The 17,134-nt window shown below is 43.0% G+C and overlaps 1 protein-coding gene across 2 annotated transcripts in view; it reads left to right on the top strand.

The window, feature by feature from the left end:
- CHN2 (chimerin 2) overlaps positions 1-17,134 on the top strand; it is a 277,643-nt gene that overhangs the window by 148,854 nt on the left and 111,655 nt on the right. For both annotated transcript variants that reach the window (XM_033088120.1, XM_033088119.1), the window contains exon 3: positions 7,884-7,939. In XM_033088120.1, the coding sequence (XP_032944011.1) occupies positions 7,884-7,939 (56 nt within the window). The remainder of the gene's footprint in view (positions 1-7,883; positions 7,940-17,134) is intronic.

The raw sequence follows: 17,134 nt of genomic DNA, 5'->3' as shown, positions 1-17,134 counted from the left end.
GCATGTCAGCATCTATAGAGGCATCTCGTTCTTTGTTGCAGGAGCCTGCTCTTCCATCTGTGAGATAAAGGTTTGTGCTGGGTCTCTAAGGACCCCGCCAACCCACCCTTCTGCATTCCGATCTTCTCTGTTAAAAGCCAGTGCTAATGACTTAGTAATTGGATGTTTTTGTTTGTTTGTTTCCTAATGGAGTGTGAAGTGCTCTGACAGTAAATCAACAAAATATCTGCGGGTGAGAGGTATTGGGTGTTTTGTGACTTACTGTGCTTTGCTCATAGCCTTGCATACATTAACTACCCAATAAATATTTGTTGAGTGAATGCCACCGCAGAGAGCTTTACTGAAGCGAAAAGATGGCATTGGCTCAATTTCGTTTCACCTTTTGCTAGGAGACCTTGGGCCACCCAATATATCTCTCCAAAGCACGTCTGTGTCCCAAGGAAGCTAGAAAAGGCATCAATAATTACATTTTCACAATGTCAATTTTACCTTAGTGTATGGGTTTTAAGTTTAATTTTTCAACCTAACCGAGTTGTTTGTTTCTTTTCAATTTGCACTAGAATCATAAAACTTTAGATGCAGAAGGGATGGTTGAAGCCATTTAATATAAACCTAATGACATATATGAAGTTCCTCTTTATTACACCCAACTAATAGTCATCCAGGCTCTAGTGACGTGGAATTCCAAAACTGAGGGGAGCATGCTCTCAGGGGTGCCGTCCATGGCATCAAAAACACATGGACCACAGGCCTACAGAGCACCACTGAGAAAGAACCCTTTTTGGTTGTTCTGGATCCATGAGTTGTTTGAGTTTGGCTGTTGGACCACTTATAAACTCACCTGACAATATTATTCCCAAGCTCATGCTACTCCATCTTATTTCTAAGATTATCACCCACTTATCTGGTCTTTTAACAAAGATACAGTGAACACCTTCTGAATGTCAGAGGATACATATTAGGAACCAACAATGAATAAAACGTGGTCCATAATGTTCTCCAATTTACAGTCTAAGAAGGGAGACAGATGTGAACCAATTAACTTAAAATGCAAATGGATATTAGTAATAATATACTACGCCACTACCTCCTAGGACTACAGAAGACCTTGTAGGTTAAATTTGCATGTGGGTCTTGAAGGATAAATATAAGGAATCAAGGACCTTGTAGAACTTTATGATAAAGCTATAGCATTTCCCTAAGTATGCTAAAACTATAAATTTCCCTGATCTAAAAGTCCAAGAAACCTATCAGAATATGAAATTTGTTTTGTTTTAAATAACCTGTTGGAACACCCATTCTGAACCTTGGAATCACCAAGTCTTTCTCTTTGAAATGCTCACAAACCTTCCTTTCAATTTTTGAGAGATTAATTTTAAATATTGATGTCAACATCATTTGCATATCACTTATGGAATCCACCTTTATCCGTCACACACTTATTTTTATTTTAACTCAGGTAATTATTTGGTACTTTGAAAAATCTCATGTATTTATTTCATGCAGTACATTTTTGCCGTATTACAGGACTTGGTTTAAAAATTGATGATTTGCAATGATTAAGAAGAATGTAGGTATGTCTTTGTTTTCATCCACCACCTATTATTGGCCACAGCTTTGACTTACTGATATCCGATTCTTATTATGAAACATTAGTCCCAATTATGATATTTTTCCTAAAAGAAAATTAGTCTACTTCATAATGATCCACTTTAATTGCAATGCTCTTGGTTGCAAGTAACAGATATTCCATCCAATCACATTGGTTGACTTAAGCAAAATGTCCAGAGAAACTGGCTTCAGACATGGCTTGTTCCAGCCACTCAAATGACATTACCAGAACCCAGTGTGTATCTCTTCCTTTACTGGCTCTACTTTCCTAGGTTTGGCTCCACTATCAATGGGCTCCTCCTTTGTGACCCCCCAGCCCAGAGAACTGCCAACAGCTGCTCTTATTTAAGAGCAGCAGGCAAAGTCTTAGAGTTGAGTCTCAGCCCTGATGGACCTGAGTCACCAATCCTGACCCCATCACTGTAGTCAGAGCTGGGGTAGGATAACTGCCCTAAACCAATCAAACTCAGGCAGAGATCAATCCTATATAATCTACATGACTGGAAAACGTGGGGTGTTGTTGAAACGGGAAAGATGGAAGTGGATACTGGGAAGGCAACCACCAATGTCTGACTTAGAGATTGAGAAGAGTAAAGAACCTTAGAACTCGGCTCTCTCAGTATTGTATATAGAGTAGGTTGCTTATTCGTTTGTTCTTTCGTTTGTTCAACCACCAATGTCTGACTTAGAAATTGAGAAGAGTAAAGAACCTTAGAAATCAGCTCTCTCAATATTGTATATAGAGTAGGTTGCTTATTCATTTGTTCATTCATTCGTTCAACAAGTGCCCGTTAAGTCTTTGCCTTAAGCCAGGCAATAGGCTTGGAGCTGTGGGGCCACCAAGGATGGATAAGACTGGGTCTTGACTTAAAGAACCAAGATGTCACATGACATCCCTTTAGTTCCTGCCTTCTCTGCTCCCCTCCCTTTCTTAGAAGCTAATGTCACTTAGTGGGCTGTTTCCATAAGAATGATCATGTCCCCAAGTGTCATGTATCTGCAGCTAGTCCTTAGTACTCAAGACCATACCCCAAAACATTAGTGAAGTGACTGAGAAAGCTTGGCTTCAATTTTCTAAAAGAAAAAGTTACTTTCAACTTTGATTTAAAAAAATAAATCTGTGTGCTAAACTTTCAGCCAGAACTGTATGCCTCAATCAGACAAGTTCAAAAGCCAACCACCATGGGTATACTTTGGAAGATTTTATTTTTTAAGAGGCCAAGTGCCAATTAAGCGGCAGACACTGCAGCCAGCAGCTCTCCCAGGGCCTTCTCCTGGGCAGCAGGTCAAGCAGTCATAGCCTGTGCCTGTTTTTCTAAAGAGGAGTTTGGAACCTCCACACCCTGGTCCATGGACCCCCCTCATCAGAATCACCGGAGGAGAATATTTGTAATAACCATTCCTCAGCCCTACCCCAGATTTCTGAATCAGGCGAGTTGGGGGGGCTCTGAGTTTCTTGTGCACTTAACGTCTGAGACCCCTTGGCTCCAGTCTACACAGCCTCCTCCTGAGGATTTTCAAGGTGCCATTAGACAAGAGGAGAGCTCAATCCCTTTTAAGACTGGCCATTCTGTTAGCGGGGCCAGGTCTTCACACAGCAGGCCAGAAGTGGGGTGGGGCCCGGAAGACATCGGAAGGAAGCACTCGCTATTCCTCTCTCACACCCTGGAGCTTGTTTCCATGAAAAGTGGGAAGGCCTGGGCAGTGAGCACGGTGGTCCAGCTCCTGGCTCTGCGTGCTTTCTTCAGAAACAAGTGGCTGCGAGAGGACATCTCTGCAGGGTCTCTTAGGAGGAGATGGGTCTGAACGGGGCTTCAGCATCACCCAGCCCACAGGCTTCCACTCAACATCCATAGGGATGGAGTTGATCTGTTACCAGAGGAGCATGGGTCGGGTGTTCTGATGGAAGAAAAAGTAAAACAGCCTGTCAGTGAGCTCTGGATTTCTGAATCTGCTTCCAGTTTCTTGGGGAGCAGGGAATCCCATTCTTCACCTCCATGTTCCCCAGTGACTGCCTCCACCCCACCCCCACCAAACAGTGTATTCCGGTGCTATGAATTCTCGCTGTAGAGGGCCCAGCGCTGGGGAGTGCCTGGCGCATATCTGAAACATTGCTACAGAAGCAGATTCCATCATATCTAGCCTCTCAGTTCACAGAATCACCCGAGAAGAGACATACATTGTTGCACTTTGCCGGTGAAATGCGTTTGTTGAACAAAGAAAATTCGAGAAACTGTACTTAAGATTATGTGATATGTTTCAGTTATATCAAATGTGCCTCAGAGACAGTTTTCGTGGCTGTTTCTGTCGTTATGACTAAGCATGAACACGAGGGAGTGGGGCCCTCACGTGAAGCTAAGATAGAGTTTGGTCCCCCCCGCCTTTTTTTTAATGGCTGCCGTCGCCATCGGTTGCCATCTCATTATCTTTATAGAGACACATCATCCAGATGGCAAATAGGCTTCTTGCCTATTTGTCAATTTCTGTTGCTTGGAGCAGCCCTGAGCAGATCTTATGGATCCTGAGACCTGCTCACTGAGAAATAGCGATTGATTAATGATGCGTGCGGCCCAGGGACCCGGAAGCAGAAGTGGCGTCCCTGGCTTGAGGGGTTTGCAGCGACCCCTCACCCGCAAAATCACCCCTGGCTCGGACTGCTCCTGGTTGTGAGATCAGTGAACTGCAGCATTTCTCTTTACTAGACCTCAGAGGGTCCATAGAAGACAAAACTACGGGCTTTATTTAGCCTACGGACACAGGAAAGGAACTGTCCAGAAGCTCCTTCACCTGTATCCTCTGTGATTGTTAACAGTGTCTCAATCTTTCAATCAGCAAGGTCCTTCCCTCTATTCAGTCTGTCGTCAGGCTCTGTCAGTCCTCCTGTGCAATCACCTCGCCTTCCATCAGCATTTCCACCAGGGTTATCTTTACTCGCATTTTCACCATCTCCTGTATGTCCACCTGAACTACTGTTCTCTCTCGCTTTCCTGCCTCCAGAGTCCCCACTCGGATCCTTCCTTCAGCGAGGCGAAGGACAGTGGCCCCCACTCCTGACTGTGTACTGGAATCTCCCGGAGAGCTTTAAAAAGAATATTTCAGGGCCCCTTACCAGACTGGCAGTGAGCATGGCTGGGGATGGTGGAGTCTGGGAATCTGTATTTTATGTAACAGCGCCTTGGCGATACTAATGCAAGCAGCCCCATGTGGCACCTCTCCGCTGTCTGCTTTAGAGTACTGCTAAAAAATACAGCCCTTGGGATCTGGAAATCGGCCTTTGAATCTTGATTTCATCATATCATCTGTATGACCTTGTGCTTCTTCAAAGCTTGGCATCTCCACTACTTTATCAGTGAGAGGGGAATAACAGCTATGTGGAAGTTTGTTGGAAAGATTAAAGGAGCAGATGTAGATAAGGTGTCCAGCACATAGTAGGTATCCAAAAAATGGTAGCTTCTATTATTCTGAATAGTCTTATCCACATTATCATTACTCTGAAACAGACCAGATCATGTCACCTCCCTGCTCAAAACGTGTCACCACTCCCCCGTTACAGACAGAAGAACATCCATGCTCCTTAGCATGACCTTCGAGGTTCAGCCCCGTGTGGCTCCTCCACATCCGCCCATCCTGTGCCGTAGACACACTGGACTCTCACTGACCAATCAGCACTCCTTCCCTTTCCCTTCTAGGACTCTTTCCTCTACCTGCAACCGCTTCTCTCTTCTCTACCTGCAGAATCCTGTCTAATCCTTTAAGGAGAGCTCCATGCCTCTCCCCTCTGGAAGTTGTCCTGCCCACCTGAGTAAAAAGAACTGCTTCCTTTTCTCCCCCTCATTAAATAAAGTGCTTGACCCTCCCTCATTGTATTTTCCCACAAACACCTCCCTCACTGGATCAGAGTCCCCTTGAAGTCATGGACTGTGACCCATGAGTCATTGGATATAGTCCATTCTTTCACCAAGTATGCATTAAGCATCTATTATGTGCCAAGCACCCTTCTAGGTGCTGGGGGTACCAGAGTGGACAGGACATGGTCCCTGCCCTCAAAGACCTTACACTATAGTCAGGAGAAGCAATACATAAACTGAAGTATGTCAATGGTGGTGAGTACTGTGAAGACACATAAAATGGCATAAGGGAGCAAAGTGATGGAATAGAATTTTATCCCAAGTCAGGGAACACCTGAATGAAGGGAGAGAGGGAGCCATATTGGCTATCTTGGGAAAGAGCAATCCAGGTGGAGAAAATAGCAAGTGCAAAGGCCCTGAGGCACACACACACACACACACAAAAATAAACCAGGGCTTTGGATCAAAAGGACACATCTTTACTTGATGCCCTGGGGCAAACATTTAACTTCTCTGCTCTTGCTTCTGCACCTGAAAAATGAGAATGAGAATGATACAGCATTCTCTTTTCTGAGTTCTCTGAAAGATTCAGTAAAATATTGTTCCTGGTACATGACAGGCGTTCAGTATGCCGGTTTCCATCTCTTCTCCGCTCCTCTCCATTCATCTTCATAGACTCCACATAATGCTGACTGTGGTACCTAGCCTAGAGCAGACATTCATTTAGTTTCTGATATGAATTGCAAAGCCGTGCTTAGCTGAAAGTGCTTCTCGCTTAGAGCAGATGTACTTCCAAGGGAGGCATTAAAAATGGTGTTCACGAAGCCATCCCAGCCATGCCCTCCAATATAACTGTTGGCTGCAAGAGGCATTGACAACGGGAAGAGAAGAGGGACAGGATTCTCTGGATGTGGGTTCTGCAATTCCCCTGCACTGTAAAACTCTGAGATTCTAGGAACAGGCCCCCGTGGCTCCTATTATACTCATTCACAGCAACACCCCACTGAAAAGCAGTTCGCAAGTGTTGGGGCTGATTCAAGAGGCACAAAGGAACCTCTCTCGTGATGTGTGGGCCCTACTGGAATGGTCAGTGGAATGGCCACAATTATTTCTCTATCTTTGGTTGATTATTTATCATATTTCCTCTTTGACAAAAAATCTTCTGTGACGCTGTCTCGCATACCTGGGTACAGTTCTCCCTTAAGTGACGCAAGCATCATATGGCCCCCTAAGCTCAGAAATGTGGCACATTGAAACAGCTATGAGAGGGTTAGATAGGTTCTTCCCTGTGCTAAAGCTGGGTAGTCTACGCTTAATTAGGTATGAAAATAACCACGTTGAGCTGGAGGCATTGGGGAGCCATAATTATAAAATATATCCCATCATTTCCATCACTGTTTCCACACAACCATCTGCCCTTCAATTAAATTTTTTTTTTTAGATCTAAGAGTAAGTCAGAAATTTCTCCTTATTACGTTTTCTAGACCTCATATGATCAAGGTTTTAACTTTTCATAGGTTTAGTCCATCTAAACTTAATTCTTCCCTCTCTAAATTCTAAAGATAACATCAACTAGGTTTGTTTTTCAACTTGTGTTTTCATGGGAGTAGAACCCACAGGTCTGCACAGGGTTTCCTCTGAGAGAAAAAAGCAGACTAGCTGAGCAGCAGAAAATCGTGTGTTATAGTCTGAAAAAAATCACAATAGTCTGATAAATTGTATTTTTCTGTATAATTACCTGCTTTCCTCCATTGCCCAAGCCTGAAAATCTGTCTTTAAAGCAGGATATAAGAGAGTTATTATTTAAGATATGAAAGGGCCCAAGAAAAAGGAATGACAGTGGGTGGGAAATAGTCAAACAGACGAGAATCCATGGAGATAGGCAAGGCAGAAATGGAACTTCTGAAAAGAGCAATGACTTGGGGTTGCATTCACTCACAGAATCCATTGTGTCTGCGTTCATAACTGTAACATTTCAGAGAATGACACTTCTTTTCTAATGCTAGTCTCTCCCTGGTATTTCAGGAGCCATCGGCATTTACATTCAGGAATCCTATTATTATATGATCACTACTTAGGTGGTCACAAGTCGAATTTCATCTTCAAAATGGTCGGAAGGATTCGGGTCGTTATCTAGTCTTCCAAGAAAGCCATAAAATGAACAATGCCAGTAACAATTATGCAACTAAATTGGCTTTATAAGAATAAAAAAATCAATTTCTCCAGTTTACATTCACAGTGACTAATTTCCATATAAATGATCTGCTTTCTTCAGACAAAAAATGGGCCTGTATCCTCTTTGTTTTTTGTTTGAAATATTTGCCATTTTTGAGATGTACTTAGGTGGAACTATTTGAAGGCCTGTTGGTATGTGTTGCCGTTTTCTAATTATAATTATCTTTTGCTTTGTTTTGTTTTTGACAGTGTATCAGTTACAGCAAGAGGCCCCTCGTCCCAAGAGGATCATTTGTCCCAGGGAGGTCAGTATTCAGCTATTTCCAACACACCTTGTTAAATATGATGAATTGTATACTCTGGGTTGACATGGGAGGGCATTCAGGTTTCCTGGGAGTCGATTTCTATTAACGTTTGGTAGCGTGTCACCAAATTTAACATCTTAATCTATATTCTGAGACAGGTGTTATTTTAAAAATACTAACAAACTCACTAGGAATCAAATGTCTCATGTTTGTAATCGTTGCAGAGGCAAAGTAAACAACCTTTATAAACCACCCCCAAAACATGTATTTTGGTAGTTTTCCTTATTCCTGCTGTTTTGATTCTTTTATCATTTTTTATTATGACATGCTTCCAACAGAGAATAATAAATACCTGGGTACTCTCAACATCCATATTTAGCAAACCTTTATATTTTGTTATATGGACTTGACTACAAGAAATGTGACTCTGTTTTTATTCTTCAAGATGAACGATATATCGGCTCATAAAAATGCTGATCAGCCCACAGTACTTTCCCCAGCCTACTTCACTAATCAGTTCTCTTATCATCAGGGATGCCTGCAAGATTTGAAAGGCATGGTGAAGGCTCTATTGTCTATTTTTATACTGACCAGTTTCTTTAACAGCCAAACTAATATCTTCAAACAAAGGTCCGTGGGTCCTTGCTTATTTTTGTTATTATGACTTTGATTAAATACCGAATAGTAGATATCCTTTGAAGGGTCACATCTGCCTTATCGGGGCAAAAGCTCCAGTTTTAATGCTCTTGTGACTCCTCCTCGAACATCAGTACTTTGCAGCAGACGGACTGGATCTGGTTTTGAACCTGTCTCAGACTTAGGTACCCACACCCGGAGCCAACTTATCACTATTTACTAAATGTTTCTGCATAAAATCTGACTCCTGTGGAAGGACTTTAAAATTCATCGAGTAAACTGAATGTTAATACAGAATAGACAGACATTCTCATCCCAGGAAGATGGCTTGAGAGGAGAAAATATCTGATCCTTAATGAAAAGCCCAGGATAAAGTTACATCTTTATTTGGCCGTCATTTTTTGGTAGTCTGATCTTGTCCTGTCATTAACCCTGCTACCTGTTGTCCTTTGGTTATTCGTTCATATGCAAATAAGAGAAGAATAGGATAAATACAAAATTTTTAACCAAATGCTTTAAATAGGGTATTTTAGGTGAGAATTAAGAAACAAGTTGTTAAAAATTCCTTCTGTTCTACTTTACGTTCAGTATTTCTCCATCAGAAAAAAATATAGCCATGTGCAGGGAGCTAGAGGAGTTTGAATGTCTCCAAGAAAATAATGTTTGTAAAATTAGAATACAGCTAAGGGCTTTTCCTAGGAGTCTCCAGGCAAGGTTGGGCACCAGAAACCCAAGGGTATCGTAAATATTCATACGTTCATTTATTCAGCAAATATATATGGAGAGCCCACTCTGTTCTGATTTTGATCTAGGTGCTGGAAATACCGCAAAGAACTTGGCTCTTGGTACTTTGACTGTCTTATCAAAAGATAACAAAGTCATGATATGTGTCATTAAAGGTATACAGAGGGTGCCAAAAAATGTATATACATTTTAAGAAAGGAAAACTATTAAAATTGTAATACTCAATATATACCGATAACAAAAGATGAATACATGGCACGTTTGACTTCTCCAATTACAAGAGGTGCTCAAAGTGGTTACCATCAGCGTCCAGACACTTCGGATTACGGCGAACTACTGCTTGAGCAACATTGACCAAAGTGTCCACTTGTATACATATTTTTGGCACCCCCAATATTTAAGATTTTTACTTCTGTGTGTGTGTGTAAAAGAGAGAGAGAGAGAAGGAGAAAGATAGCAAGAGGGAGAGGGAAAGAGAGGAAAGGAGAGGGAGAGGGAGAGAGAGGGAGAAAACACTTCTTTTTGTGTCACGGTCCTTGGAACCACATCAGTTGTCCTATAAACCAGCTCGAATGTTAGCAGTGGAAATGGGCAAATTCAGATCAGCTTCACTGGAGCTCTTCCGAGGGTTCAGCTGTAACTCTTCCGACACCCAGCGGGCTGAGGGTCTACCGTATCCCTCTCCACTGTTGCGCTTGTGCTGGAAGGAAGTGCCACAGATGCCTTAGCAGAGCGGAGCTGTGTGCCACAGCCACCACCATCTGCTACCACAAAGGACACGGTTCATGGGCAGCTTTTTCATTCTCTTGTCTGTCTCTTAAACCTAGCTTTTCACCTTTTGACCTTTATCACTTGGATTCATTACTAAATTATGCCTGGTTGACTCTGGATTCATAGGTGGCTTGCCTGTCGAAATTTCATATCCCATTTCTGCCGTGAAACCTACCCTGCAATGGATATGCATGAACTCCGTTTCCTCAGCAGGCAGCATGAGGCCCGTCCAGCCAGGCAGGTGTCAGGCGATAAGGGGTCGAGTGCGCTGGAAGAACAGGTGCTGTTGCGCTGAGTGCCAGCAGGAGTGGCATCGGTTCTCTTTGTCTGCCCGGGTGGACTTAACTGCGGATAATTCCTGCCCCAATTGCTTGCCCCCCCCGGGGCTTGGCCTCCTTCTAGTGAAGGCACGACCTCCGCGTGGACGTTGGGGAAAACATGGCCCCTGCTGCAGATGGTGTTTGAGCAAACGTCCCTCTGCCTTGTCACACACCTGCATGCTCAGGGGACGTGCCTAATGAAGACAGAAACCTTTCTGTCTGAGTGTTTGGCCAGAGAGATTGAAGTTTTATTAACACATTTACATAAAGCCATAAAGGCTATTTCTTTTGAACAACGAGTTATGATTTTTTTCGTATGTCTTTGCTATCTCACCCCTTAGCTAGCTATTAAGAGTCCACATTTTCCTTTTATACACAGTCCTGCTGGCCCCCTTCTGAGTCTTCAGCTCCCTGCCCCCCACCCCCTGCCGAGCCTCCTCCTCCCTGGCAATCCTGCCCAGCTGTGTTGCTCCAACATACATGATCTCTTTTGTTTGTCTGATGACTAACAACCTCTCAGGCTACGGGTCCCTCCCATTGGATGGAATAAATACCCACATCAGAGCACTAAGTGAGTCTGCAGTTATAGAGATACGGAACACTGTCCCTCAAGGGGACAGACATGGGCCAACCTGACTGGAAGGCTTGGTGGCTATCAACAGCCACCTGCCACTAAATGGACTTTGCTGGGGAACTAGGTGAGTCAAAAGGTACACACTGGTTCAGCCGGCAGAACCCAGCGGGCTTGGCGAACCCAGGTGGGGCGCCCGGCTGACGTCCACGGGACTTGTTTTGCTTCCGTGCTCTACTGCTTTCTAGCTGCCCGACTTGGAGCCAAGCACTACCTCACTCGGGGGGATTAAGGTCTGACCCAAGGGCAGACATCTCCTTTGCAGGGCGCTATAAATGGAATATATGCCTCGAGTGTCTCGAAAGGTGCCTGGCTCCTAACAGGTACTCAGTGTGCATGACTCATGGCAGATTCAGAGACCTGTGAGGAACAGGCTCTGAGACACCCATCAGGGACAGAGTCAGAGCAACTACAGTCTTTTCTGAATGTGAGGGCAAAAAAGGCAATGATCAAAAAGAAAGCAAGATGCCTGGGTCAGGAATTAAACCACCAGGAGAAAAGATACAGAGGAAGAGGACCAGAAGGTACAAGCCGCTGAACAACGGCTCTGGTGCCGACTAAGCCAGGTGGGGTCACTCACTGCAATAACAGTTCATTGCTTTCTGGAGAGTCATCGCTGTAAATGAATATTTATTGAGCCGCCGCAGCACCTGGCACTCTATTGGCATTTCCTGAGCGCTCCTTGCCAAGAGATTCAAAACATCTTCCAGTATGAAAAATTCTCACTTGCCCTTTCCGTCAGTTATCAATCAGTCATTTCATAAACATTTATGAATTACCAAATGTGTGTCTGGGTGGTCTGCCAGGAGCTGTGCAAAATATCGACTCCCAAATTTGTAAGTCTAGCTAAGACCTCTCCCCATGGACTCTGAGAATCTTACTCCGTCTGTCTACTTGACCTCTTCAAGTACATGTCCCACAGGCCATCTCTAGCCTAATGTTCAAAATAGAACAGGACACCACATCATTCGGTGGCTCCTAACTTCAGAAATCTGGACGCCTCTCTTTTCCACCCTCATCCTTTTCTCTTAACAATCATCAAATTTACCTCCAAATATGCTTTGCATTTTCCCACTCTTCTCCATCTCCACAACTATCATGTGGTTTGGGGGTATCATCGTTTCGTACCTGGATTATTGCACGTCAGCAGCTTCTTGCATGACCTCCCTGTTTCCATTCTCAGCACTCTCCCTGCAGCCCACATTCACACACACACACACTTCACCAAACAGAAGCCCAAGTCGTCATTGTTAAATATAAATTCAGCAGTTACAATGGCTTCCCATGGCTCTTTAAATAAAAGCAAGACTTCTTGCTGTGCCTCTGAGCCCCGGTGTGGCTCCTTCATTCGTTACTGCCCCGTCCGCCCCATTCTTCTCCGTGTGCTGCCTTTCAGACCCACTGGCTTTTGCTCTTATTCATTAAACAAACCCCAGTGCTGCTACCTCAGGGCCTTTCCATTTATTCTTTACCTGGAGTTTCAGTCCTCAAGTTCTCTGCGTGTCCAGGTTTCAGATCAAATTTCACCTAAGAACAGAAGCCCTCCCTGAACCCCATAAAAATTAGCACCTACAGATCTCTGTGCTATCACCCTGTGTGTTTTGTTTGTCATACTCAGTGTACTCTCTCATATACTTTCTTATCACATTTAATTGTTGACTTGTTGCTTGTATGTCTCCTTTAGGGAGAATACAAACTCCAGAGACTTCATCAGTCTTAATCGTAGGTACCTCCTTTCCTGGCAAATAGCATCGTGACAAGCAGCAGTGGGCCATCAGTAAATATATGGTAAAATGATGAGAAAAGGGATAAAGACCGCTAACAGAAGAAATTTAGAATTCTCAAATTATTGCTAATAGTATATCAGATTTACTCAAAACTGTTATTAGGCTCGTGAGTTGGGCTTTTGGCAGTTAAGCTTCTTACTTAAACACAGACTAATATTTTGTTTTTCCTGGAATATTCTAAATTTCTGTTTGGCCTTTTGGAAAGGCCAAACATCAAGATTCCCTTACATGACTAATGTAAAGTCTAGTTCCACTAGAGTTACCTAAAGCACACGCACAAAGTAGAAAGTCTCTGGTGACTATAAATGATTTGGTGTCATTTGTCTCTCTTTTTTGAAATTGCTGTAGTGAATATGGGATTATAAAATGCAATTTCAAAAAAGGGGAATAAAAGTACAGACGATTATCTCAAATCATTCTCCATTTAATGCAGCTTCACTTCTCCTCTCCCTTGCCATAGAATAATCTACTTTGGGGGAAAAAATTCTTAATGCAGAAGTGAGTTATAAAGAAGGTTGCCAGCATTCAGGATCAGAACCAGCTTCTTTTCTGGATTGTCAGAGGTTAACCCAAGTACAGGTGACAGTGGCCTATCTTAAATTGCAGTAACACCATATTTTACCTCCTAGCAGAATTACACACACTTTTTAAACACCACTTTCAATGCCCTCCCTTCCTGTGCATTTCCTCCCTTTCGGTGCATTTTGGTGTTCCTGAATATCTACCCATTTCACTCTCTTTGACCTTGTTTTGTAAAAACTGTTCTCTTAAGCCTACAAGAGCATTTCATTTTATCACTATGCTTTAAAAATGTTGATTCACCACGCCTAGACTTCATGACCTTGTAGTCTGGTATCTTGAGGCATTTATCTAGTTTTAAGCATGTCTGGAAGGCCTAACAACTCATATTGATCGATCATATCTTTCTCAACTAACTCAATACATTTGGAATCACAGATTTAAAGTAAACTCAGAGGGGTTTTCTGCTCTTCTACAACCCTCCCCCCTTTCTTCTTTTATTCATTAAAACAAAATATTTTTAAACAACTGTACATTTGGGGAACCATGAAAATTCTACTGATTCTAGATATCTATACAAGACATGTTTCTACAAGCCAGAAACAAACATCGATCCCATGGCCTTTTAATTGGCTTTTATGTGTAGTCATCAGAAGGCTATTTCTTTCTTGGTAAGAAATACTTCTCTTCTTTTCATCCTAGACTTTCTTCACTGGTCTATTCCTATCTTCACCTTCCCCTTAATACTGACACAACCTAGAATAAAGGGCTTTTCCCATCATTATTTCTCCCAGGCTTTCATCTCACTTCCTAATGCCGCCAGACTTTTTCCTTTGTCCTGAGCTAGATTTGCTTTGGTTGTAGACCTTCTGTACTAATGCGGAAACACCTAGTAAAACCAATTTTAGGAAAAAAAGTTGAGATACATGAGGTTTTTGTTGTTGTTTTTATTTTTCTCTAAAGATAGAACCAAAAGTTGTGTGCTTTTACCAATAAACACTTTCTTATTGACAAGTGCTGTGACCTACCAAAATACGTAATCCTGCAAAAAAAGAATTCACTCTCTTTGGAATACTTCTGATGTAATGCAGACCTTGCAAATTTGTGCCTAGAAAATATTTAGTCGTTTCCAAGGCAATATCATGAGCAGTGGATAAGGGCTTTTGATGACAAGCTGCTTTAGAATTCAAAGACTCAGGGACTCTGAACCAAGGAACAGATAGCTTGAACTGGAGAGGGCCACCAAGGAACAGGACATAAGCCGAAGCTGAAGTGGAAGCAAAAATGGGAGGTTTTTCTTAGAGTAAGGAAAATGCAGGGGAGGTTAAACACGGATGGATCATATGTTAGATTTCTTGAGAATCTTCTTTAATCTCTCTGGGTGATTTTTATTTCTTAAAATCTAAGTTGAAAATGTGTATTCCTTTTACATAATTACTAGAGATGAAATATTACGTTGTGTAGTTAGTTAGCTTTTTTAGGGGGAAAAAAAGAAGAACTAATAGAATCACAGATGATAACTCAAATTCTGTGATCTACTTACCTGGCCTTTGACAGCCGTAAGGCAAGATACCCGCACTCATTGATGGGGGCTGGGAGAGGGGTGGTCCAGACTGTGGGCACAGTGGTCATGAGGAAGTGCTGGCTTTTGTAAGGCCAACCTTACACATCCAAACAGAAAGCAAATACCGCGCCCCCACAGTAACTGCTGTTTGATCTATCAAAGCGTGTGTGCTCTTGACTCAAAGGTCAGAGTCACTAAAATTTCAGGTGTGCTCAGGACCATCCAGGAAAGGGAGCAAGGGCATGGCACCGGCGCATGAGTGAGGTTTGAAGGACATGCTTCAGATCTTACTCACCTGAGTAAACATTAACTGGGAAATAATGCTGGTAATACCAGGTTATAGTTTGCCCCAGGCAAGCATGTCCCCTAGGGAAGTGTGGCCTGGCTAACCAGGCAGCGAGCCGTTTGAAAACGCAATCAGAACCTTGACTTGTCTTTCCACCAGAAAAATGTGGACGCTGCCATCCCAGACCATCCCAGTTTTAATATGACTACCCTAAGTGGCATTACCTAATTACTTACTTATTGTCCGTCTTTGCATTGTACTAAGAGCTAACACCTACGGAGCCCTGGGTTAAGAGTTTTACGTCTGTTATTCTTCCCAGCAGCCCCGTGGGGATTCTTATCCCTCTCGTTTCACAAGACAAAACGTGATGAGTAGCACAGGACAGACAGAGCCAGAGGCAAACCCAGAGCAAATCCAGGACTGGCTTCTAAGCCACTGATGCTCCAAGTGTGGTTCCAGGACCAGCAGCTAAGGCATCACCTGGGAACTGGGCAGAAATACAGATGCTCTAGCCCACCCCTGACCTCATGAATCACACGCTTGGAGTTGGGGCCCAGCGATCTGGGCTTTAACAAGCCCTGCGGGTGAACCTGACACTTACTCAAGTGTGAGGACCACTGGTGTAACCACTGTTCTCGCTCCCTCCGCTTTTTTCCTTAAATTTATTGGGGTGACATTGACTAAGAAGTTACATAGGTTTCAAGTGTATAATTCTGTGATACATCGTCTATATATCACAGTATGTGCTCACTCCTCAGAGTCGGTGCTCCTTCTGTCACCATATATTTTACCCCTTCCCCCTCTCTTTCCTCCCCCTCCCCTTACCCTCTGGTAATCGTCATACTGTAGTCCGTGTCTAAGAGTTTTTGGTTTTTGTCTGTCTTGTTCCTTTGTTGCTTTCAGTTTTCTATCCCACATATGAGTGAAATCATATGGGTCTCGACTTTTGCTGTCTGCCTCTGCTTTCTGTCATACTCCCTCCCCTTTGCCCTAGAGTAGAAGAATCACCTGCTTTACCTCCTGATGATGCTTACCCAGTGCTGTGCTAGATTTTTCGTGGACTTCATAGTACTTTTTTGAAGTCACCCCGTAGCCCCATAGTACTTTTTTCTACATGTACGTCCTCCTAGATGTTATTTTCCACTCTTTAAAAATACTTTGCTTTCCTTCTTTGCTACGTCTAGCTTTTCCACACCTTCACGTATTGCAGAGGCCAACTATGAATCATTGAACAAGTATGGTCAGTGGTTATTTTCTCCTGCTTTCCTACGCCCACCTTCCAGTGTGTTACACCTCTCAGTGTTATGTTTGCCTTACTAATTAGCAAAATACTCAGAATTCATTTTTGAGTATTGATTCATACTCATGTTTGTTCATATTCAGTGTATACTATAATGAACTCCAGTGTTTTAAGGACGTTCTCCTTATCTTGTGACTATTCACAAATCCTTTCTAGATTTACTTTGCTTTTAATGGACCTTTGCATTAATAAAAATACCAAACCCATTATCGTTATGTCAGGAATGCTTTAATTTATATTTCTGTTTTCCAAGTGCTACTCCCCTCATTCAGGATATCATCTGTGTGCTTAATGAGCATTTCTGAATTCAGGATTGTAGGTGACTGATTTGCTAGTAAAAGTCAGCCCAGCCCAGGTGCTCTCCTGTTTCCCCTCCTTGCCTCAGTCTACCACTCCCCTCTTCATCTCCAGGCTGACACTGACTGAGCCACAGATAATCAGTCACCTTTGGCTGTGTCCTTGACATGAGCTTTAACTACGCCGTGTCTCCCTGTCTTGTTGGACAGAATAGCAAGCTTTGTGTTAGCGATGGTATCTCTTTCTTCCTCCTTATTTACATGGTCAGTATCATGTCCCCATCTACTGCGGAAGGAAATTAGGTGGCCTTGGCACAGCCTGACAAAGGCACATTGGTTGC

The sequence above is a fragment of the Rhinolophus ferrumequinum genome, chromosome 20 (assembly GCF_004115265.2).
Source record: "Rhinolophus ferrumequinum isolate MPI-CBG mRhiFer1 chromosome 20, mRhiFer1_v1.p, whole genome shotgun sequence".
NCBI lineage: Eukaryota > Metazoa > Chordata > Mammalia > Chiroptera > Rhinolophidae > Rhinolophus > Rhinolophus ferrumequinum.
Note: the sequence above shows the minus strand (reverse complement) of the source record. Positions and strands in the feature narration are given on the sequence as shown.